The following is a 23,789-nucleotide window of genomic DNA, read 5'->3' as shown; positions in this document are numbered from 1 at the left end:
AGGAAAGTCATGTTAAATGGACACAACGTCTAGTGGCCAGGATTGCAAGGAGTCAGAACCACAGCCTCTTGATCTTGTATCTGCTAGCCTAGCTATTCTGCCCTTCAGTTCCACTATAAACAGGACTGGTATAGCCATAAGGCTTAGCATAGAATTTAGATATAAGCTAACCCCAATGTCTTTTCCCCAGGGATTGAGAGCTACTCTACCGTTCCCTCCATCCATCCGTTGGAGACTCTACACAACTCGCTGTCCCTGAAGCAGATTGACGACTTCTTCGGGTACGTCATCAAGGAGCCCAGCCGACCGCAGACTCCCACAACTGTATCTCCACCCAAGCCTTCCACACCAAATATGTACATTCCTCGCAAGGTATACAGCACCTGCTTATTGTTGAAAATGTAATTAGTATTAAGTAATTGTTGTGAGTCTTTTAAAAACTTCTTCATTTCGCTAGCACCTTTTTTTCTTCTTCTTTTCTTTAGTGTTTCGTTGAGATCAATTGCACTTCCTTTCTCCATATTTACATTGATTCATATTATCTTCTCTGGGACTTGAATATTCGAGCACTACGAGAGGAAAGGGGGATTTCACTGTCTTTTAAGTTCGCGTTTTTTTTCTATGCTGTTGTGAACAATTACACTATAATCATGAATGTTAAGATAGAATCTCAATATAGCGATCCAGTTCAGTGACCAATCAAAGGTTCACAGCTGCCAAGTGTTCTTTTTAGTGATGGGCACGAGTCTTAAAACAATTTTGTAGTACAGTAAATGATACAATTGAAAACACATATTTGCAGTGTCATAATTTTGCGGTGGATGATACTGCACAAATGTAACCACCGCAAACACTTTGACATTTACTAAACTTTTTCAAAGTTTCCCAACCAACTGTTGTTCCAGGTGCAGCCCTCCAACCTCCTGTTCGTCGGAAACGTGAACAGCAGCTGGCCGACCTCCGCGGCGTCCAGCGCCGGCCCGTCATCGCCAACCTCCACGGAGCGCGACATGGCGGTCCAACTGGACAAGATGTTCGAAAAGGGGATGATCGAAGTCGCAGAGAAATACCGCATGGAGCATTCTCCAAGAGACGACGTGAAACACGAAGAACAACCCGGGAACGAGACGGCACCTGCACGGCATGATGGGACTGCAGGAGACAGACCTGGGAACGAGAGCGCCCCGGGTGCAATGCATGATGGGAGTGATGCAGCAAGCTGCCCCGGGAACGTGATGCCTGGTGCCCACCACAGCTCGGAAATGGTTGACATCCCGTCTCCGATACTCGAGGAGAGAGAGATACCAATGGAGATCGACAGCGGAGAAAACAGCATGCAAACGAGCTGGGACGCGCTGCTTTTGCAGGAGGCCATCGCCGGTCGAACAGGAACCAGCGTAGACCACACAAACGCAAATGGCGGAGAAAATAGCTGTACAATGGACCAAGAAACGTTGGCTGACACAAAGTCAAAACTTGAACAACCAAGCTCTTTGGGAAGTGACCAAACTTTAACGAACTTGGAGAAGGAAGAGAAATTATAGTTAGTCTAAACAGCCGAATTTGGGGTACATTATAGTACTACTTGTACATTAATGACAAAGTGTTTGACTTGTAATGTATGAAATCAACACATGATGTAAATTATGAATGTATGAAATGTAGTTATGAGGTGATCACTGAAATGTAGTGGTTAAGTCTAATGGAGTGCTTGAAAGATGTTGTTTTTTATTTTATTTGATGGTGATTGGAGGACATGGAACATTCCAAGCTGTCGTTGTACCACTTGTTTGGCATGTACTCCATTTTTTTTACAGTTTGAATTTATTAAACCATGAAAAGCCATACCGAAGCCATGAACGTCTTTCGCCAAAAGTGACCGAATGGTATCCAAGGGAAACATTTTATTTAGATATCAACCCATTTTGAAGAGTGCTTAACGTATGTTGCATATTCCTGAAGTGTGTTTTCTGTAAACATGCATTGTAAACGTGATTTATCTGTACAGTCTGTACATATTGAAGATGTTATATGACAGTCATATATTCGAGAGCTGTACACCATGTATATATCAAGAAACATAACTTGTTTTAATTTATGTGTTCCATTGCAGGATTATGGTTGAGAATTGTGTCAAATAAAATCTCTCTTGAAAACCTTGAAAGATGTTTTAGTTTGAATTTCTAACCTAAAGAAAGTGTTGATTGAAAAATAAGGTGTGATATTGTTAAGGAATGCAAAGGCTTTTTTGTGTGTTGAAATGTGCTACTTCTGATTTTAATAATAGTACAATGGACAACATACATCAGTAAAGAATATCATTTTAATGTGATGTGCTACAATCCAAATTGCTTAATGATGTTATGTTTACAAGATTCCTGAGTTCTAAAGAAAATGCAAGAATTGAGGTAGACCCTTAAGCCCCCCTCTCACTGGACCTGCGGTACACTGGCGGCGTCGCTACGTCCTAAACTGAATTTGTGTTACCCTTGACTTTACATGGGAATATCGTTCAAAACGTCCAAGTATGACCAAAAAGACAACAAAACACACAAAGCTTTAAAAGATTTTGCGGATGAAATTCGTTGAGTGCTTTGTCAGTTCGATCGGCCGCAGCGATGCCACCAGCGTGCCGCGGGTCCAGTGAGAGGGGGGCATTAACTATCATAATTGCCCTGAGGAAGTTAGCAGAAGGTTTACTGATAATGTTGAAAGGTATCAGAAGAAACTCCCTACTCTGATTTTCCAACCTGATGAAACTATTCACGGAACTTCTTTCAATGTTGAAGGAGGCACATTGAACCTTATTGCAAACTTTTTGAAACTATGAGGGATGGTCCAGTTCCTCAACTGGTAGCAGCCTCACAGTTGAGCTCCTGATTCCAATTACTTGGTAACTGGAAGACTCCGGTTCAATCCTGGGACAGTATGTCAGTTGGGGCTGCACCCCTATTTTGGAAGGAACGGAAAACTGGGTGTTCCATATTTGAGGAGGTACATCAAGCACGTTAAAGGGGAAGGCTAGCAACCCCTCCCTTTAGAAATATACCCTGCTACTGAAAAAGCAAGGAAACTTGCTACACTACATATGTATATGTGCCACTTTGCGCTACAAAAGTCTGAACGAACGAACAAGTTAATTAGTTTGTGGTTCCTTGGATCTCTTGTTGAAGCAACTTCTTTAACCTGGAGTGAAGATTGGCGGCACTTAAAGACAAAGTCCTCATCCCCTCCCTCAATGACGATATCTGAAATAGAGTAGATAAAGATGGTCTTCATGTTTTCATTGGAATAAATTCTAAGAACTGGTAAGAATAAACATTTATCGTAATATTAACATTCAAATTTTATTACAATAAGGTTATGAACGGACATTTGATAAGTATCAAATCTTGATACAGTCTAAATTTGAATGTATAAATACAGACTCCACATACAAGGAAATACTATACATGTAATTATATCTGGTATGTAAAGCACAAAAAATCTTGCAACAGCATTTGCAAACGGATTCCCTCGGTCAACCAACCAACATGGAGGATGTGACGTCATGTGAAAACAGACTTATAAGGTGTTTGCACTCACGTGACTATGACGTAATTACAATCCGCCATGTTGGATGATTAAATCCCGGATGTTGCCAAGAAAATTTAGATTTAACCAACCAACATGGCGGCAGTGACGTCATGTGTAAACAAACACTTGTAGCACATACCTCTCCCCCATCATGCATCAGAATGTGCTGAAAGACGTGTCGGAAGGCCCCGTTCATGTTGTGCTTGGCGTTCAACCCACGACAGACACCGCCGACACAGGGCGTAAGGTTTCCTACACCACGGACAGAAAGAGAAACAAGAAATCAAAGGCCTCAAAATCAAACATCCGTAAAATATCTAGAGCTTTTATGAATTTTGTGACTTTGATTCATTGTTGTGAATTTCTGGGTAATTCGGTCGATTCATCTTCCGACGGGACTTTGGACCCGATCCAAGCCTGCGGTACCAACTTTGGGCCCAGGTCAAACCAGCCTTCCCATCCTGCAAGTTTCCAGTTGCACCATTTTCCGCCATCCGAGCGAACCAAGTATATAATTCTGCGATGTTTTCTTATGTATTCTTTGGAAAGTATTTTGATATTGCACATGAGGAAATTTATAGAACAAAGCAAAAATAGTACCGTATGAAAAACGCCATTACATTGACAAAAATCACGTCAAAAAACTGCCTAATTTGTGTAAAATTTTCTATTATGGTGTTAAACATTTTTTGTCTCGTTACAAATGATATGATACCGATAGCGTACGTATATGGCCTATACTACAATCTGAGTCCACTGCGCATGCCAGTTCCACGCTGCTGACGTCATCCATGTCCTGGAGCTTGACCTTGTCTCCCACCCACACGAACTGGTTGGCAGTAAAGTCCGGGAAAATGAGGGAACCCAGGGGCGAATGATCCAGGTAGTCTAGGAGGTCCGCCATGTCAATGGCGATCTAAAAAAAAAGGTCAAAAGTTAGTTTGAAGACACAACTTATGGTACGGTGTCCGTAGGGGGTGTAGTCGTGGCTGGGGCCCGAAGCCACAAATTTGTCCCGCTGGACTGCCGGGTACCGAAAGAGTACCTCTCGGTGTCCTCATGATAAGCTCACGGCGCCTATTTGTTACCGGGTCCCGCGTTGATTTTTAACTCGGTGTTAAAATACTTCCAGGGCCCCGGCCGTGCCCAAAAATAGCCCAGTAGCCTCAGTTTGGTTTTGCTATTAGCTTTGTACAGTAAGATTTTCCCCACACCTTTTGCAGAGTATAAGATTGTGCCAAAGAATTGTAGTCTATATTAAAGTCATGTGACCGAAGCGCTTTTAATGTGTTAGATATCTTTATTTATATGGCTATCCCTGATACTGATTGCCCAAACCAAAATTCTGCCTTGTAATAAATTTGCTACTAGTGTATTCAAACAATAGATCATTACAAGAACAACTTCCAATAACTTCCTAAGACCCAAGGTCACCCACCTCAAGTCGTTGTTTCCACGCCATTTTTCTGGCAACGTTGGTGTCAAATTTGCGGCCGAGTTCTGTCACAGCCACCACGCCGTGCTCTGACATATTCTCTGCGATGTTTTCACTCCGGATACAGTAGCCTAGAAGCTAAACAAAAGTATAGTTACCCCGGATACAACCAAGCGTAGTACCTCACTTTTTAAATCCGTATACACTAGCCTAGAGGCTAAACAAAACAACATTCATTCCATAACGAGAAATAGACTGTTCTCGAAATCAAAAAATTGATTCACCGGAATTTTTGACCCAATCACTCGGTCTTCACCAGATATCTGACACAAACGTTGTGGACACGTGCTTTTTAGGTGTGATGACGTCAATACTGGGTCAAAGGTTGCCGGAAGTCGGTGTCACCCCCCTTTCTTTGAGTTGGAGAACGGTTTTTTCTCATTATTTAATTTACCAACTCAGGTGAACTTAGATACTAAACTTATAGTTACCCCCGATACGATGAAGCGTAGAATAAAACAAACTACATTTTTCAATTCGTATACGCTAGCCTAGAAGCAAAATAACACATCATTCATTCCGTCACGGGTCATTATTCTCTTGTAACGTTAACTGATAAAGTGGACACATCATTTCTCGAGGATAACAATGCTATGATACGTCGAGGTTGACGATTTAAGATTGTTAGACAACCAGGTTAAGAGATGAGCAAGGTATTGTTACTAAAGCCCCCTCTAAGTGGACCCGCGGCACGCTGGCGGCGTCGCTGCGTCCTAAACTGGATTTGTGTTACCCTTGACTTCATAATGGGAATATCATTGAAAACGAAGTATAACCAAAAATACAACAAAATCACACAAAGCTTGATAGGTTTCATTTTTGTCCATGAAATTCGTTGAGTGCTTTGTCAATTCGATCAGCCGCAGCGACGCCGCCAGCGTGCCGCGGGTCCAGTGAGAGGGGGGCTTAAAACAACTGGATAGATGTTGGAAAACCCCGGGCATTTAACGTTAACTGCCAGATGAAAGATAAAATGGATACCTCATTTCTCGAAGATGGTTAGACATCCAGGTAATAAAATATGAAATGTATACAGTTACTCAAGAAATTGAATTTTTTTTGGAAATGGTCAGACGTTCCAATACCTTTCGTTAGTAACTGTTACATTGCGTAATGCTATGAGAGTTGTGAAATTTGTTTGCTACAAGATATGTCGCTCGTTCTCATTTAAATGTACACATTTTGTAACTTCCGTTACCGTTTCAAGTGAGACGTTTCTGACATAAGATATGCCACATATAAGGTGCCAAACTGTCGTTTTTAAAAGCCAGGAAAGTTTTAAGTCGTCATAAAAACGACAGTTTGGCACCTTTATTGTGGCAAATCTTAATGTCAGAAACGTCTTACATCAAACGGTAACGGAAGTTACAAAATGTGTAAATTTAAATGAGACCGGGTGATATAACTAGTACTTCGTTATAAAAAATTCCGATAATCTACCTTTATAATGTTCGGATGCTGAAGCTGGTTTTGGAGCAGTATTTCCTTCATGATCTTGTAATTTGCAAAGAGGTAGCACTCATGGTGACGCTTCCACTCTATTCTCGCTTTGCATGCCGTAACGTCCTTCACAAAAGATTTCACGCGCTTGACGGCAACCTCTACCCCTCTGTAACTTCCTAGTTCCACCACTTTCGTGTAGCCGCGTCCCAATGGCTTGATTATGCTAATTTCATCGATGTCTTTACACGATAGCAGTTCGCTTTCATCACCTGCTGGTTCGACGGTTGTCATTGGTCGAGGCTGCGACGACGTCCAGGAACCAATCACGTCGTCTGAAACGTTCGCCATCTTTGTCATGCTTTTCGGGCCGTCTATTGGGGTTTCTCTTGACTCGTTTGATTGGTCCGTTTGGTTTCGGCTTTCTTCCCACAACATTTTTGCAACGTTCACTTCGCCTGTTGCGTCTTCTACCACGAGACGTACTCTGTCTTTCCAACAACTCCAGTCCAGAAGCATGGAGACAAAAACAAACGTCACGAGAAGAGTGATGAATACACCAAACTTTGATCTTCTAAACAATCGGCCTCGACAACGAAACATGATGGTGTATTGAAGGCCCCCTTGTCTGTAAAGTATAAAAAGGAAGGGCAAGCTCAATAAATTAGAAAAACAAGAGATATCTACTACTTAAAAATCACCAGAACACAAGATAACAAAACCGGAAGTTTTGCTGCAGTACCATGAAAAGCCACCAAGGGGCCGATAATCTAATCTTTTCTTTTTTAAGCCAACATCTACCAACATGCCAAATATCATATCGATCCACGACACACACACACACACACACACACACACACACACACACACACACACATACACACAAACACACACACACACACGCACACACAAACACAAACACACACGCACACAGACAAGCTCAAAACTATATCTCCATTTTTCATGGAGATAATAACTAAGAACAAACAAACAAAACATAGCAACCTGTAAAACATAACCTTCTGGCGGAGGTAATGAAGCCGTGTCTGTCTGCAACACTGCAACAAGTATGCAACGACTGGACCCTAGATCCACGGGCTTACTCGTAGTAATATGATCGATACGTTGATGAAGGTTAGACATCCAGGTAGTAAGATACGCCAAAAATAGTTACTCAAGCAACGGCATAAAATTTTGAAACAGTCAGACGTTTCAGTTCGTCAGCGACGGCGGATGCTGTCTGAAACGTCTGACTGTTTCAAAATTTTATCCAGCTGCTTGAGTAACTATTTTTGGCGTAATATGATCGATGTTGGGTGGTCAATAGGCCCCCATTCCACTAAACAGCGATCGCGTTACGAACTCGCTGCGACAAATTGGATTTGTGTAACCCTTGAATTCATAACTGGAATATCATATAAAATGTAAAAGTATGACTAGAAATATAACAAAAGCCAGAAAGCGTAGAGAAAAAATTTAATCTAGAAATTCGTTGAACGAAATTTGAGGTCACGACAAGGTCGCCGCCAAAGAGGAATGGTGGTGTAAGTGACACAACAAAAACGGGCCAAACTGCCCCTTACCGAATTAGCAGTTTACCTCTCGTCTAGTTTGTTTCTTGGCATAGTAGTGTGTTTTCCTTGGAGATGAAACTAACTGAAGGCTTGTTTGTCCTTGGCCACAAACACAAACCGCCGTTAGATCTAAGATTAGCATTAACTACTGTTGACATTTTGAGCAACTCTAATGAGTTCCGACCATGTGTTTTGCAACAACAAGACGTTACCCGTAGAGACCTTACAACTTAGTTTGTCAACTAGCATCTTTCTCGGCCTTTCAAACACTCAAAACAAGCCATTACCCACTACCGTCTAGATCTCATAGGGAACGAGTTGGCTTTGTTAGAAGATCTTCGGGAATCTAAAAATAATACCGTGAACTTAAAACCAGTTGCGGTAATTTAGCGACAGCAATGTTGTGTACTTCGCACAACTATTGGTTTTGTTGCCAGAACTTAAAGGAAGCGAGTTGGCTTTGTAAGAAGATCTATGCGAATTTAAAAATAATACCGTGAACTTAAAACCAGTTGCGGTAATTTAGCGACAGCAATGTTGTGTTCTTCGCACATATATTGGTTTTGTTGCCAAAATAAGAATGTTTGTATTAGTCTCGCTGGATTTTGACGAAAATAACTCCCACCCTTTTTATAGAAGGCCATGTGGTTAGCGTTCGCCGTCCCTTAAAATCTAGGGGGGGGGGGGAATATGAAAGAACCCCGCAAACAGAATTTGACTAAGGCCACAGCAAGTAAGTTTATGGACGACATCAGCGCGTTTATTGAATTTCGCCTGATTTTGGAAGAAACAAAAGACTACTTTTGGCCTAAGAGAGAAACCACATGGCCACCCTTTAGAAAGCGTCATGACACAAAATGAAGACATTCATGACGAGTAATCAGATTTTCGTCTTGTTTGTTTGTATGCTTTGAGGTGTGACGCACTAGTCCGAACTATTATCTTTTGTTTTTACGTAATTGTATGGCATACCCGGCAAACCGCCTCAAGGCGGTTACACATACTAGCCTCCGTTGCAGGCTTCCCCATGGCGATTTTTCAACTTATCGGGGCCAGATTTTTTGGCTGGGGGGGGGGGGGCTGTATCTGCTTGGGGACCATACCTGCTGGGGCCCCGTACCTGCTTGGGATCCTGTAACCGCTACGGGGCCCCAGCAGATACGGTCCCAAAGAAGATACGGCCTCCCAGCCAAAGAATCTGGCCCCAATAAGTTGAAAAATCGCCGTGGGGAAGCCTGCAGCGAAGGCTAGTAACACACCAGGTTTGTACTGCATGATATCCGGACAGATATATTTGATCCACTCACACCGGGAAGGACCCCTATACTCTTTTCGATAAGCGTGATGGGTTCTTTTACGTGCTCGAGGTGTGGCTCTCCTCAAACACGGGACCTCCATTTAACGTCTTATCCGTGGGACGTCCCTGGCCGAAGTTAGGTACTCATTTACACCTGATGAGTGAAGTGAAACACCCTGCTACTGCGCATGCGCCACCGTGACACAGTCCAAGCTGTCGCAGACCAGGATATATCAACAGGATATGCCAACGTTTGGAAGCAGACGGTTTGATGTTATTATGATGCGTGGCGTCGCGGTTATAATGGCATGGCCAGGCATCGCGGTGGCGCAGTGGTAGGGTGTTCAGCAAAACCAGAGGTCATGGGTTCGAATCCGGGGTCCCCTGATTTCTCCCTTTGACGCTGTGCCCTTGGGAAATTCACTTTACACGGCTTTCTTCACTTCATTTAGGTGAAATTGAGTACTTAGCTTCGGCTAGGGACGTCCCTCGGATAGGACGTTAAATGGAGGTCCCGTGCTTGAGAAGAGCCACACCTCGAGCACGTAAAAGAACCCACCACGCTTATCGAAAAGAGTAGGGGTCCTTTCCGGTATGATCATGAGTCACTGGATCATACACATCTGTACAAATATGCAGCTTGTACTCTTCAGTACAAACATGGCGTGTTACGCCTTGAGGCGGTTTTCCGGGTATGCAATAAAAACAAACAAAATAATGAAAACAATTTTACAAAATAACAAACAACTGTCTGATTATGGCATAGCAGTTTTTAAAAATGGTCACAGAAAATGGCAGTTGGCCAGCAATATACACCTTTTTTTCCCTGAAAGAAGACAATACAACAGACAGATGGCTATCTTAGGACAAGAGGCAACCCCAAAAAATGGAACGTTTGTAACATTGGATAGTTAGGAGAAGAGAGTAGAGTAGAGTAGAGTAGAGTAGAGTAGAGTAGAGTAGAGTAGAGTAGAGTAGAAAGTAGAGTAGCAGAGAGTAGAGTATAGTAGCAGAGAGTGGAGCAGAGCAGAGCAGAGCAGACTTGAGCAGAGCAGAGTAGAGTAGAGTAGAGTAGAGTAGAATAGAGTAGAGTAGAGTAGAGTAGAGTAGAGTAGAGTAGAGAGTAGAGTAGCAGAGAGTAGAGTATAGTAGCAGAGAGTGGAGCAGAGCAGAGCAGAGCAGAGCAGAGCAGAGCAGAGTAGAGTAGAGTAGAGTAGAGTAGAGTAGAGTAGAGTAGCGTAGAGTAGAGTATAGAGTAGAGTATAGAGTAGAGTATAGTAGCATAGAGTGGAGTAGAGTAGAGTAGAGCAGAGCAGAGCAGAGCAGAGTATAGTAGCAGAGAGTGGAGCAGAGCAGAGCAGAGCAGAGTAGAGTAGAGTAGAGTAGAGAGTAGAGTATAGAGTGTAGCAGCATAGAGTGGAGTAGAGTAGAGTAGAGCAGAGCAGAGCAGAGCAGAGCAGAGCAGAGCAGAGTAGAGTAGCGTAGAGTAGAGTAGAGTAGAGTATAGAGTACAGTATAGAGTAGAGTATAGTAGCATAGAGTGGAGTAGAGTAGAGTAGAGTAGAGTAGAGTAGAGTATAGTAGCAGAGAGTGGAGCAGAGCAGAGCAGAGCAGAGCAGAGCAGAGTAGAGTAGAGTAGAGTAGAGTAGAGTAGAGTAGAGTAGAGTAGAGCAGAGCAGAGCAGAGCAGAGTAGAGTATAGTAGCAGAGAGTGGAGCAGAGCAGAGCAGAGCAGAGCAGAGCAGAGTAGAGTAGAGTAGAGTAGAGTAGAGTAGAGTAGAGCAGAGCAGAGCAGAGCAGAGTAGAGTATAGTAGCAGAGAGTGGAGCAGAGCAGAGCAGAGCAGAGCAGAGCAGAGTAGAGTAGAGTAGAGTAGAGTAGAGTAGAGTAGAGTAGAGAGTAGAGTATAGAGTAGAGTATAGCAGCATAGAGTGGAGTAGAGTAGAGTAGAGCAGAGCAGAGCAGAGTAGAGTAGAGCAGAGCAGAGCAGAGCAGAGCAGAGCAGAGCAGAGCAGAGTATAGTAGCATAGAGTGGAGTAGAGTAGAGCAGAGCAGAGCAGAGCAGAGTAGAGTATAGTAGCAGAGAGTGGAGCAGAGCAGAGCAGAGCAGAGCAGAGCAGAGTAGAGTAGAGTAGAGTAGAGTAGAGTAGAGTAGAGCAGAGCAGAGCAGAGCAGAGTAGAGTATAGTAGCAGAGAGTGGAGCAGAGCAGAGCAGAGCAGAGCAGAGCAGAGTAGAGTAGAGTAGAGTAGAGTAGAGTAGAGTAGAGTAGAGTAGAGAGTAGAGTATAGAGTAGAGTATAGCAGCATAGAGTGGAGTAGAGTAGAGTAGAGCAGAGCAGAGCAGAGTAGAGTAGAGCAGAGCAGAGCAGAGTAGAGTAGAGCAGAGCAGAGCAGAGCAGAGCAGAGCAGAGCAGAGCAGAGCAGAGTAGAGTAATCCTTAAACATGTAACGTTAACGTTACATAGTAGGTAACGTTACGTTAGTAGTAGCTAACAGTCTTATGAACGAATGAGGTCTGACCATAGTTTGTGCACCTGTTCGGTGAAACAAGTACCTTATGCAGAAGCACGCTTCATTTCCAGTGTCTCATTCCAATGTGACATCAAATTAAACCGTGTTATTAAAAAAAAAGAACACTTTGCTTGTTAGTAAAGACAATGTATGCTTACGTACCTAGATATCACGGGACGTATCGACGCCACAAACCTAAGTCAGGATGTTGCTGTTCTCTCCCTAAATCGAACCCCCACAGTTGGCCTTGGGGACTGTACAATATATGTAGCGGTGGAGGGAGGGGTTGGGTAGGCACTAGACTGTGTCCATTCTGTGGCCCACGGTCGACAAGAGTATGTAGTCAAGTCAAATCTTAGACCAGAAAGGAACCGTCTGATATTATGATTGTCATTCGTTAGTTATTTCGTACCGTAAGTCTGTGACTGGAAGTGCATGTTTCGTTGTTTTCGAGGAGGGATAATTTTGCCACAAATGTTACGTGTTTGCGTTCCAAGAAACCAAGTCGACAGCAAAGGAAACAAAACAAACAAACAAACAGTTGTGTTTTCGGCTACAGCATAACAGCATTCTTCATTCAAAAGAACGACTGACTTTTCGGCTGTTGTAACTCCTTGGTTGTGAATAAAGAACTCTATTATTCAGTTGTTCACCAACCTGTTGAAATTATTCACGGATATAGCATAACTGGATCGTCATATAGAAATTTCTGTCAATCATGACTGGAAGCGTATGTTGCCGTTGGGAAGGGATAATTTTATCACAGAAGTCTTGTTTGTTCTTGTTTACAACAAGTCCACATGTTGTTGTCAACAAGTGCACTGTATGTTGACAATCTTGTTCCACGCGTTCGATGGGGTCATGACCTTAGAAAAGGTGAACTTCGGGAAGTAGTATAGTACGTGGCGAATGTAGATCATTATTTGGGAGGCTCACACAAACATTACTGCAAAGGAATGTGTTAACCGCTACAGGTGGATTAATGTAGATTAGATCCATTGATTACCCTCGGATTAGGTCTTTATTAAAAGAAGACATTAATCATTAATCTGTCAACGGTGCCTTTCAATTCAATTAGGTCACATTGCTAAGTTACCACTTGAAGTCTATGTAGCTTGATGCCCAGATCTGAAGACAGCGTATGGCCCCGAAGCAACCTCTGTCTGCCGTCAACAGTTCGTGCCCTTGAGAAAGACGCTTTTAAAACACTTCATCACTCTGGTGAAAATGTGAAGCTAGCTCCGCCTAGGAACGTTTCTGGGATAGGACGTTAAATGGAGTGTTTGAGAAGAGCCACACCTCATAGCTAGGGGTCTATCCCGGTGTGAGTGGATCAAATAAATCTGTCCCGATATGCAGCTACATCCAGCTATGTATTCAGTACAAACCTGGTGTGTTACACCATGAGGCGGTTTACCGGGTATGCAATACAAACAAATGAACGAACTCGAATACCGTTATCGTGACGCATCACATGTTTAGTGTCGTACGATATTCTTTTTGTCGTAGGATTTTTAGTGAAACCATTTATTTCATTTTATTTGTTTATTTATTTTACCAGGAAGAAATTGCACTCAGGCCTGCGGCTTGTTTTTCAGGTATCACTGGGCACATATACTGTAAATGCAGAAATGTTCGCGGGGATTCAATTTCACGGCAATGAGAAAATTGAGTGTTTGCGGTGGTTTTGAGTTCGCGTTTGAAACAATAGTAGCACTACTAACAGTCATACAATGGAACAGCTTGTCGTGGTGGTTTTAAGTTCGCGGTAAAGAGTTCATCGCGAAACCTCGAACATAAAACTACCGCAAACATTTCTGCATTTACAGTACTCATAAACTGGAACATACACACATTACATAGGTAAAACTAGCAACTAATGATAGAAATATCTTTCTACACTTTTAAAAGCCGTTATTGTGGTGAGTTGTTAAGCAGAGAGTTGGAAGAACCAATCATCGTCAAGGATCTACTGCAACTTTTTTTCCGTCACAAATTCAGGGTTGTCCCACAAATGGTCCAAATTGCTAGTAATTTGCTGTCTTCAACGGGCGAATGTGTCAGACTAGGGCCCTTAGAAGTCTTCAAGCAGTGAAATGGGTCCGGCTGGTTTTTGATGTGTTTTAGACGTTTTTGTTGGCGACATAAAGAAAACAGAAAGCCCGACAAAAACGCCTAAAACACGTCAAAAACCAGCCGAACCCACTCCTCTGCTTGGAGAGTACATGTAAGTCCTTGCGTGTTTTGTCACTAAAACACTTTCTCAGATACGAAGGCAATTGCTGCTTCATGAAAAAACGGGTTTTCGTCACTTGTAAAATCCACGTGGAAGGTCTTTTGAAAAGGGAAAAAAATCCTGAGCGCTCCCAATATTCAAAATCAGATATAATCTGTATCTATATAGCCGGTACAACCGCCATTTGGCGTAACACACCAGCTTCGCAGGCACGCGGCGCGGTAGCAGCTGGTTATATTACAACGAACGGTCTGTTACACCTAGTTTTTGCATATCTGACTGCAGCCGTTCTTCAAAGCTACTCAGTGAAGATGCTCCTACAGTACCTGGTGACAACGTGTATGATAAGCATGTGCATGTATAATCTATAACGTAAAAAATCTGAATTATTTAAAATGTTTGCAAAATTTAAATAATTCAGTATATAGCGTGCGTAGTCCAGTGGTTAGCGATCTTGCCTCTGGCACTAGAAGCCGCAAGTTCGATCCCGGCTGTGTCGCTCACCGGACATGCACGCTATTGGAAAGAGTTGCAGTCCTCAGGACGGGACGTTAAGCCATGGTCCAATGTTCATTGTGCTTGTCGAAAAGAGCTAGGGGAATTTCCCGGTACAACGAACCTGTAAATACTGTACATAGCGTCTGTCTTCTCTGTCATGACCAGTGGAAGATTAGGTCATCTGTTCATTGAGTTCATTTAAGCTAAACACTTCGAGATCACTTTCTTTTCCATATACATTGCCCAAATAAAGAACATGCTGACGTTGTTAACGTTGACAAACATCATTAATTTGTACACACAACGCCGTACAGAAGTACAAAGAAACTGGAAACTTTTTAGAAGGGAATTTCACTTACCTATAACACACGGCCAATGGCTCTCAGACAGTGATTGGTACCTGTTGTCTAGACTTGCAGTTGAAGTATTACAATATAACGTTTCAAAGTCTATAGGGAATACTTGAAACAGTCATGTGCGTGCAGTCTCACAATACTGTAAGTCAAGCATTGTAGTCGGAGCCTTTGGATGAAATGTTACAGACTTCACAACAGTGCCTGCACCACTCTGATGGCCTTGCAATTGTGGAATTAGCTTATGAAAAATACCAGACCAAATAATGCATTATTTTGAAGTTAAGCAATAAAACTTAACGGATCTTTCCTCGCATTGTTCTTAATACTTATTCACTATGAAAACAATCGTGGTATTGTGTACGGATGTATTGGTTGACTGGGAGTAAATTAAGCTTTAGAAACGCTAAGTTGATCTCCGCTATATAAGCCTTTTATACACTTAATTTGTGTTTGATTCTAGTGGCTTTTTGTCGTGTGTGGGTGGTTTTTGTGGGCGTAATTACTGACTTGGTGTTGTTGATTCATGGTTCTTGGCTGTGTCAACGGAATGGCTAGCCTCTACCAGGCTCCACAGGACGCTGGAAAAATAGTGCCATTGGTCGCAGACTGTAACTACTTTATCGGACGCATCGCATTAAGGTCTCATTCATGAGTTTTCTTCGCCCCATAGGCTTACATGTTATAATACGTGTTTTATATGGGCGCGTTTATAATGAAGCTATAGGAAAGGTACCAATGTCATTCATTCTATGTTTAGAACAATTACCCTAGATCATGCAAAATAATTGTCAACATTTTCACTACATACAATCTCTGTTTATGGCAATTACAAACTGCACTTAGCTTCACCCCACAAAAAAAAGCACTTTCTAGCTGTAACGCGCACGACTGCATCATTCGAACTGCAGGGTTGTGCACGTCCGATCTCGCGCGCGGCTGCCAAGCTTTGTCTGCTAATTTCTTCAGTTACAAACAAGCTTTCATCAATTTGACGCTTGAGATCAGTTGGGGTGGCTAATAGGAAATTTCCCACCGAGAAAGGACACGTTTATATATGAAGCTGTTCATTTTTTGGGGCGCGGACTCTTCTCGGACCCACTCGGAGAAATACCGAAGTGAGACCTTAACATTGCATTTGATATCTGCACTGTATGTAACGTGGCAATATGATTGGTCATTATGTTTTTGTGTAATTAGTCGTATATTTGTGTTGCATTCTGAAATCAGGGATACCTGAAAAACAGGCTCGCCTGAGTGTATTTTCCCGGTATGAATAAAATAAATGAAATGAATGAAATGGACTAACTCCTCTTACTATTTTCCAGCGACCTATGGAGCCTGGTAGAGGCTACGGAATGATTTCCATCACTGCCTAGTTGTTTTGTTATTCAAGGGAGAACAGCAAGGTGGCGTCCATAACAGTTTTAATACCAACCAATGCATTCAGAAGCTTAATATAACATTATCCAAATACCCATAAATCTAATTAGGCCCGCTCGTTTCAAAGTTCAAATTCAGATACATCAATTGCAACATGATTTGTATCAAACGGACATAAAATGAATGGCACATCTAAAAAGGGTCTCCAGAAAGTGCGAAATGGAACGAAATAAAATGAAATTTCGCTCCATTTCGTTCCTTTTCGTCCATTTCATTCCATTTCACCTTTCTTGGGACCGACTAAAAACGAGGTTGACAACGTCATATCTGAAGAGAATTTAGGCTTTATTGACAACTTTTTCTCAGGCAAAACACCAACCCCAAACCAAGTATATTCCTGAGAAAATCAATAGTAACACCACAAAAGGCTAATGATAATAAGTTTATTGCAAATTTCTGCCCGAAGGCTAATTGCAAATAACAAACATAAAAGAACAGAGAACAAAATAGGTATAAAAGCAGCTAAACTAGATTATACAAACGTAATTGTCTATAACTAGTGAATGGTTTGACTTCTCTTTTGTAAGCAATGGATCCGGAAGACGTAATGTCCCACGTTTTAACTACGTAGTTATAGATACAAATACAAAACCAGGCAAAACTCATAATAAAACTGGTCTGACTATGATGGCAACGGCATATCTAATAACATTCTCCCGGCCTAAATACCAACATTCCGACTGAACACACAAACCAAGTACATGTACATGCCTTATAAAATCAACATTAACATCATAATGTACATAATCAATAATAGGTTACACAATTATACGTAGCTCTATATCCGATGGGCAAAACTAAGCCAGTATCTGTACAGTAAATGTGACCAATTGTTGCATGATGCTCCTTTACTGTGTTCCCCTTGGCAAAATGTATATTCTATCACTAGTGCAAAATAAGCTAGGTATTCCCTGAATCAAGGTACATGTATTCCCGAAATCTTTTGTACTTTTTATCCATGACTCCCCCCCTCCCCCCTCCACTTCTAACTTGTTGAAAAGCGGCCTGTTTGGCCGAGAAAGCATTCGAAAGAAAATATAGGCTTTGACTTGACTTGACTTGACTTAAGCTTGGTGGTCTATCTACACAACAACCACGTGTGCGTTTCGTATGATACCACGCCATCTTTCTTTGGATTGAGAACCATTTTTTAGAGAGGTAGATAGAACTATGTCTATGTACTTTGTATTATGTACATATATGTATATGGGGGGTGATCAATAAGTCCTCGGCCTCACCCAGAAAGAAGGTGTACAACTCAAATATCGGGGAATAATTTTGAAGAATAAAGGCTTTTATGAATATCCACCAAAATTCAAATCATTGTGATTGTTAATTTGCGCGTGACACCCAGTAACGTTAATTGAAGTAGAAGGATAAAGACATGGACAATTGAGCTAACAAATAAAATGAATGTCTTTGAAGATTTTATGCCGATTCATGGCATGAAGAACGTTAAATCGACCCACACTGCTCTGACCACAGTGCATCCTTGTTTTTCTCATCACTTACCTACTAGTTTTCAAATGGACGTCGACTAAAAAGTTTTACGACAATAATTTACACGGTAGTAGATTAAGAACTGTATATAGTATCGAGGATATTTGTTGTTTTGTAGGGGCTATTAGAGCAGTCGTTCTAGTGGTGGAGGATTGGACTGAAACAGATTTAGAAGCCAGACGGTTGATTCCGTGTCGTATTTTAGCCGCGGATTTAGCGTTTGAGTATCTGTTGTTTCCACTATGGATGTGAAGTGGATGGTAAAGTTCTATCTAGCGTTGGTTGTACGTCTGCCAGTGCCTTCTGTAGAGGCAGGGGACTGGCAACACTGTCAGAATGTATCACCGGAGAGATGTAGTGTTGGTGACAGTCGTAATGCCGGATCCAAATACCGGTATGACATTGGCGTGTATGAGTCCAAGTGGAACAAAGACCCGTCTTCTTATAATAGTTACCGAGGGCCATTTGATAAGATCCGTATATATCCAACCTTTACGTCCTGTTACAAGTGTGCTTATAACGGAAGTGTGTCAGGTAACGCTCTTATAGGGGATAGTGTCACATTGAGTCCATCCCAACAAGACGTCACCATACTTGTGATAGTTGATCACAACGTCGGTACCCTGACTACAGGTGACACCACCGCTCTCTCAACGATACCGTGTGGTGTGGACTGCAGCGTATGGCTCGTAAACTGTAGCATAACGACCGTAGAGGTGGGCTCGTTTGCGAAGCTACCACAGGTGAAGACCCTGGTCATCTGGCGGAGCAACCTTCAGACCCTGAGAAGCGGCACGTTTGAGGGAATGAAGAGACTCGAAGACCTGCTGCTGTTGGGAAACAATATAACCTGTCTGGAGGTAAGCTTACAGCACCCACGTAGTGTGCAAATGAACTTGTTAAAAACCAAAACATTTGAGTAGCCAACCCCCCATCCTACCAGTCTTGTAGTACCTGCCCACATATTTATCTGTTTAATGATTTCTATTTTCTTACATTTCAAGATTTCTGTCATGTAGTTTATTTGAGATTATTTGTTACTCTTATGCTTTGCATGTCCGCACCTGTTTTTTTTTTATTTTCAGTATTTGTAATATTTGTTTTGGACTTCTGTACTGTATTCTGTCGATGACGACACGAAAATAAGCTGTAAGCTTGAGTCTGTCGTCATCATGTCATGTATTTAAATGTTGCAATAAAAAAATAAAAATTTTTAAAAAAAAACTTGTTAGATATCGATTGATTGATTGGCTACAGATTAAGCTTTTTTACCGACGGTCCCTTTTGGAAAGACAAGAACGACGTGGCACTGCATTCAAGTTGTTCACAGCTTATTTTGACAGTGTCTTGTACGAAGAATAATATATCAATTTTTACTCCTGGGTGGAGTGAGGAAAATCGTGTTAAGTGCCTTTTCCAATGGCACAACTTCGGTGTCGTCAGAGGATTTGGACCCGGGACCGCTGGGTTCTGGGCCGAACACCCTGCCATTAAGCCCTGCACACACGATAGAGTTTGATTACTTTGTGTTTACAGTGTACATTGAAATAAGTCACCCTGTATTTCCGATAAATAGTATTTACAGCTATATGAAAACATTAGTGGCGCCAGCGGTAACGCAACCCCGCTGCTTCGCCATCTGAGATTCAGATTCAGATTCAGCTTTATTCTGATTGGCATTGCATGTGACATTAATATGAAACAAAAATATCCACATGAATTGCGCCAATACTTACATGGCTTGCCATTGACTTAACAGTTACATAAGATTGCTTAAACATACAGTAATTACATGATTCCTAATTCATGGACATAAATACATGATCACAAACGGTTTAAAAATTCTAACAACGTCCAGATGAAGCGTTGCTCTGTATCTAATTCCGTGGATCCTGGGGCCCGAGTTCGATCCTAGGGTCGACTCTGACATGTTGTAAGGGATGGCATTCGTCATTTCGGATGGTGACGTTAAGACGACATAATCCTCAAGCGTCAAACTTCTACACGTAAAAGAACCCAACACACTTATCTAGAACAGTAGGGGTGACCCGGTCAGTGCTTGGCCAAAAAACGTGAGCCGTGGCGAAGCCGCATTGCACTACCACTAGCTACTTGAAAAAGCATCATGCTTCACGTTGGAGGATGGCTGCATTACCTTAGGACATTCAACGTCTAATTAGGGTGACTTATACATTATCCAGAATGATAATAGAGAAAATCTTATAGCTACAAACTACGAACATACCGACTGTTTAAGTCCCTATATAACGAAGAAGATTATCTATCTATTAGAAACATACAGCGTAGAATAGCTGTCACTAAATTCAGGAATAGCTGTCACAAATTACATATTGAAACGGGAAGGCACAACCGCACGCTTCTAGAACATAGACTTTGCCAATATTGTAACTTAACTTAAATCAAATAGAAAATGAGCGACACTTCATTTTAGATTGTAGACTTTACGATAAAGAAATAATTGTTCTTTTTAAATGTGTTAATGAAAAATTCCCATACTTTGAATATCTAAACGCAACGGATAAGTTTGCTATTTTTGTTGCGTCTAGACAACCCTTGTATAAGAAACATGATATGGTCATGCATCTACACAATGTACAAAGAAGCGAGAAGAAGTTGACTCTACTGGATTAGCTTAGCTTATCACTTTCGTCTACCATGTATGTTTAAACTATGTACTGTATATATTTCACTGTATATGTCACTTACATGTTAGTTAGGTTTATGTTAGACGACCTGTATCTAGCCCCTCGTGGCACGAATATACCAATAAAGGTCTTCATTCATAATTCATTATAGGCCGGTGCCTTTGACGGGTTGCCGCTAGTGCGGTACCTCTATCTTGTGGACGACAAAATGCTGACGACAGCACCCGACATGCTGCGTGGACTACAGCTGGACTGGCTGGACGTGAGTGGAAATTCTCTCCGGTACATAGCGCCTGGTGTACTACAAGGAACGCGGTCTGTACGAAATATCTATATCGTTCAGAACAAACTTCAGTCAGTCAGCGTAGGCATGTTTGCTGATCTGGAAAGAATGCAGATCTTACGGCTGGAGTACAATGAAATCTCTTGGATTGCAGACGGTGCGTTCCACTCAAACAGGCGATTGATTCTTCTAAACCTGGCGGGCAACAAGCTGACTTTTCTGTCAGGGCTTTGGTTCAACCCGATAAAAAAGGGCGTAGTAAACCTGAAGGGAAATGCTATAGTCGCTGCATCTCTGGGGAAGGGGCGGTTGTTGTTGGATATTCGATTGCCGAACAATCCACTGCGCTGTACGTGTGCCAATATAGGGCTGTATAAAGATATGTGGAAGCGATGGCAATTCGCTCGGGGCCTTCCTAGGAATGCTAAAATATTCCCGCAGACAGAGTGTCCCGCCTCATCCCTAATGCGAAACCCACCTGTACCTGTTAACGCCAGCGCACTGCCATGCCCGACGCCATTTGTGGAGATCGTAAACGTAGAACAAAATAATGACTCCACAGAATACAAAGCCTTTGGTAACGTGTACTGGGAGGACCTGCCCCAAGTGTCCTGGACCTTTGCCAATGGGTCAGAATATTCAATGAACATAACGTACAACACTAAAGCAACTACACACGCTAGTCTAACAATGGGGAACCTAACTGTGAGTGTGAGGACCTACCTAAGGGCTGAGGGGTGGACAAAATGTAACATGAAGGATCTTGATATCGGGGAACCCGGGAAACAGACCGTGTGTTCTAACTACATGGGGAAGTCTTGCTTCACTCTTTGGCTTGAGGGTGCGAGGCATTTGGCATTGAAGAACATGCTATGCACTGCTTTCTCGGAGAGTGGATTCTACACAACCAACTTTGAAGCGTCAAACGACAAACACTTGACAAATTCTCACACAACACAACGTCCCGCTACAACACTGATGAGCACACTACAACATCGCACTACAACACGCCAAACAACAGCGCCCTCACCGATGAGCACCAGCGCAAGTGTCGATAGAAACAACAATGCCGTGTTGTACATTTCCGTAGCAGTCGTTGCTACAGGGTTGTTGGTTGGTCTGATGGTAGTTTGGAAATGTTTCAGGTGTGTTAGGGTGAAGCTCTGTCCTATATATATCGCTAGAGCTAATCGTGCACAACAAGCCAATAGCGTCCCTGCGATCGCGGCCTGTTCCCTGGCCTCTGGAAGCTCACGCATCAGTCGTCAGTCCTTACGCGGAAGGTTGTTTTGATGATCACGACAGCTTGAATGAGTCTGTCATCAGCCCATACGCTGAGGCTCGGTTAGAAGACCACGGTAGTTTGGATGAATCTGAGTCAGTCATCAGCCCATACGCTGATGGTCGGTTAGAAGACCACGGTAGTTTGGATGAATCTGAGTCAGTCATCAGCCCATACGCTGAGGGTCGGTTAGAAGACCACAATAGTTTGGATGAATCTGAGTCTGTCATCAGCCCATACGCTGATGGTCGGTTAGAAGACCACACCAGTTTGTCCGACGCAGAATGTTCGGGCTCTTCAGATATTGTCCCTTACGGACAGGGAGCGCTGGGTGCAGCTTACGTTGCCGAGTGCGATCGTAGTGAGACACACACCGTGCCGTCTTGTGATTACAGCGCCGAGCAACCTTCTCAGACCCCAAACCAGGCAGGAACGTCCGTGGCTGCATATGTCGGAAGTAGTTACAAAAATTCTAGCCCGGGAAATTCCAACATGTCCGACCAAAACTGCTACCAGCGCCCTTCCATTCTACCCGACCCGGGCGCTACCCAATCCTTTGCCTACCAGCAGTGTAGTAGTTACGAAAATGCTAGCGCTGGAAATTCCAACATGTCCGGCCATAAGTTTTAACTGCTACTAACGTAACATGACCAATTTACGTCCGATTTATTCAAAACGTATTTATCTTAAAACCGCACGGACAGAGCCAAATTTTAAACCCATGGTCAGAAATATCAGCTCTTCTAAAAAAAATGAATGGTCTGTAAGTTTTTCTCCTCCTATTTAACGCCGTGCGAGCATGTATTTATACTGAGGTATTATCGTCCACCTCGGTCTTTTCCCTTCTAGCGCTATGCCTGAAGAACATAGACCAGAAAAAAATGCACAGTAACTGTCCAAAGTAGTCTGACGGCAAATGATAATAAAATCACTATGTCTGTCCGGCCACTTGCTTAACGCGATGGAAAAAACAATGTTAATCTGTAAATTCCCCCCACATGCGCGGCACGTGGCGTTCACGTGGTAAACACATGGCCATTAAGTTTTGTTGTGCAAAAATTAAAGAGATGGCTAAGGATCATACTTATGATGTTCTTTATTGCTCATGAGAACAGGCTTTGGCATAATACACCGCGACATGTGGACATGAGCCAAACCGGACGTAAATAGGTTCTGCACGTAAATAGGTCATGTCACGTTAGCACCCTTCCATTCTCCCCGATCCGGGCGCAAGGAGACAGGAAACTGTACGATATATTAAACTATATTATTTATTTGCTACAAACAAACAAAAAACTGGATAGAATTTCAAATTACAAATAAAGGCCACGCGACAGAACAAGAAATACTGCTAGCTTGGTAATTAATCTCGGTCGGGTACAATTAATAATTGCCTATTCTTGAAAGAAATCAAAAACAGCTCGATGAAATACTTCAAAAGTCTGAAAAAAAACCCCGATGAGCACTAGTATAAGGTTTGATCCTTCAATAGGAATCCAATGTAGAAAAGAGTTACAGTATCAAACATGCGAGTATAATGAAATACGACATATTTATAGCACATATATTATACAGATGGATTAAAGCTTTCTTGAATAACATGTTTTGGCGAGGGAAAAAAACTATGAAACTTCATA

At 42.4% G+C, this 23,789-nt stretch overlaps 2 protein-coding genes across 2 annotated transcripts in view; one reads left to right on the top strand and one right to left on the bottom strand.

The window, feature by feature from the left end:
• LOC136441535 (inositol hexakisphosphate and diphosphoinositol-pentakisphosphate kinase 2-like) overlaps positions 1–2,164 on the top strand; it is a 35,546-nt gene extending 33,382 nt beyond the window's left edge. Inside the window, exons 26-27 of the mRNA XM_066437876.1 lie at positions 191–372; positions 906–2,164. Coding sequence (XP_066293973.1) covers positions 191–372; positions 906–1,544 — 821 coding nt within the window. The 3' untranslated portion in view covers positions 1,545–2,164. The remainder of the gene's footprint in view (positions 1–190; positions 373–905) is intronic.
• Positions 2,165–2,305: 141 nt separating this feature from the next.
• LOC136442750 (extracellular tyrosine-protein kinase PKDCC-like) lies at positions 2,306–7,117 on the bottom strand. Its single transcript, XM_066439693.1, has 5 exons — positions 6,512–7,117; positions 5,015–5,149; positions 4,303–4,492; positions 3,716–3,828; positions 2,306–3,248 (listed from the first exon to the last, which is right to left on the bottom strand). The coding sequence occupies exons 1-5, from the start codon at positions 7,112–7,114 to the stop codon at positions 3,141–3,143; spliced, it is 1,149 nt and encodes a 382-aa protein (XP_066295790.1). The 5' UTR covers positions 7,115–7,117; the 3' UTR covers positions 2,306–3,140.
• Positions 7,118–23,789: the final 16,672 nt, after the last annotated feature.

Source organism: Branchiostoma lanceolatum, chromosome 9 (genome assembly GCF_035083965.1).
Source record: "Branchiostoma lanceolatum isolate klBraLanc5 chromosome 9, klBraLanc5.hap2, whole genome shotgun sequence".
Classification (NCBI taxonomy): domain Eukaryota; kingdom Metazoa; phylum Chordata; class Leptocardii; order Amphioxiformes; family Branchiostomatidae; genus Branchiostoma; species Branchiostoma lanceolatum.
The sequence above is the reverse complement of the archived record's forward strand: the minus strand, read 5'-3'. Positions and strand labels throughout refer to the sequence as shown.

What these genes read in the sequence shown, in the direction of transcription:
- LOC136442750 (XM_066439693.1), bottom strand. Translation starts at nt 7,114, where the DNA reads ATGTTTCGTTGTCGAGGCCGATTGTTTAGAAGATCAAAGTTTGGTGTA. An exon ending in AGCATCCGAACATTATAAAG is followed by an intron (nt 5,150 to 6,511) that starts GTAGATTATCGG and finishes ACTTTTGTTTAG; the next exon opens with CTTCTAGGCTACTGTATCCG. An exon ending in TGATGCATGATGGGGGAGAG is followed by an intron (nt 3,249 to 3,715) that starts GTATGTGCTACA and finishes ACTCTATTTCAG; the next exon opens with ATATCGTCATTGAGGGAGGG.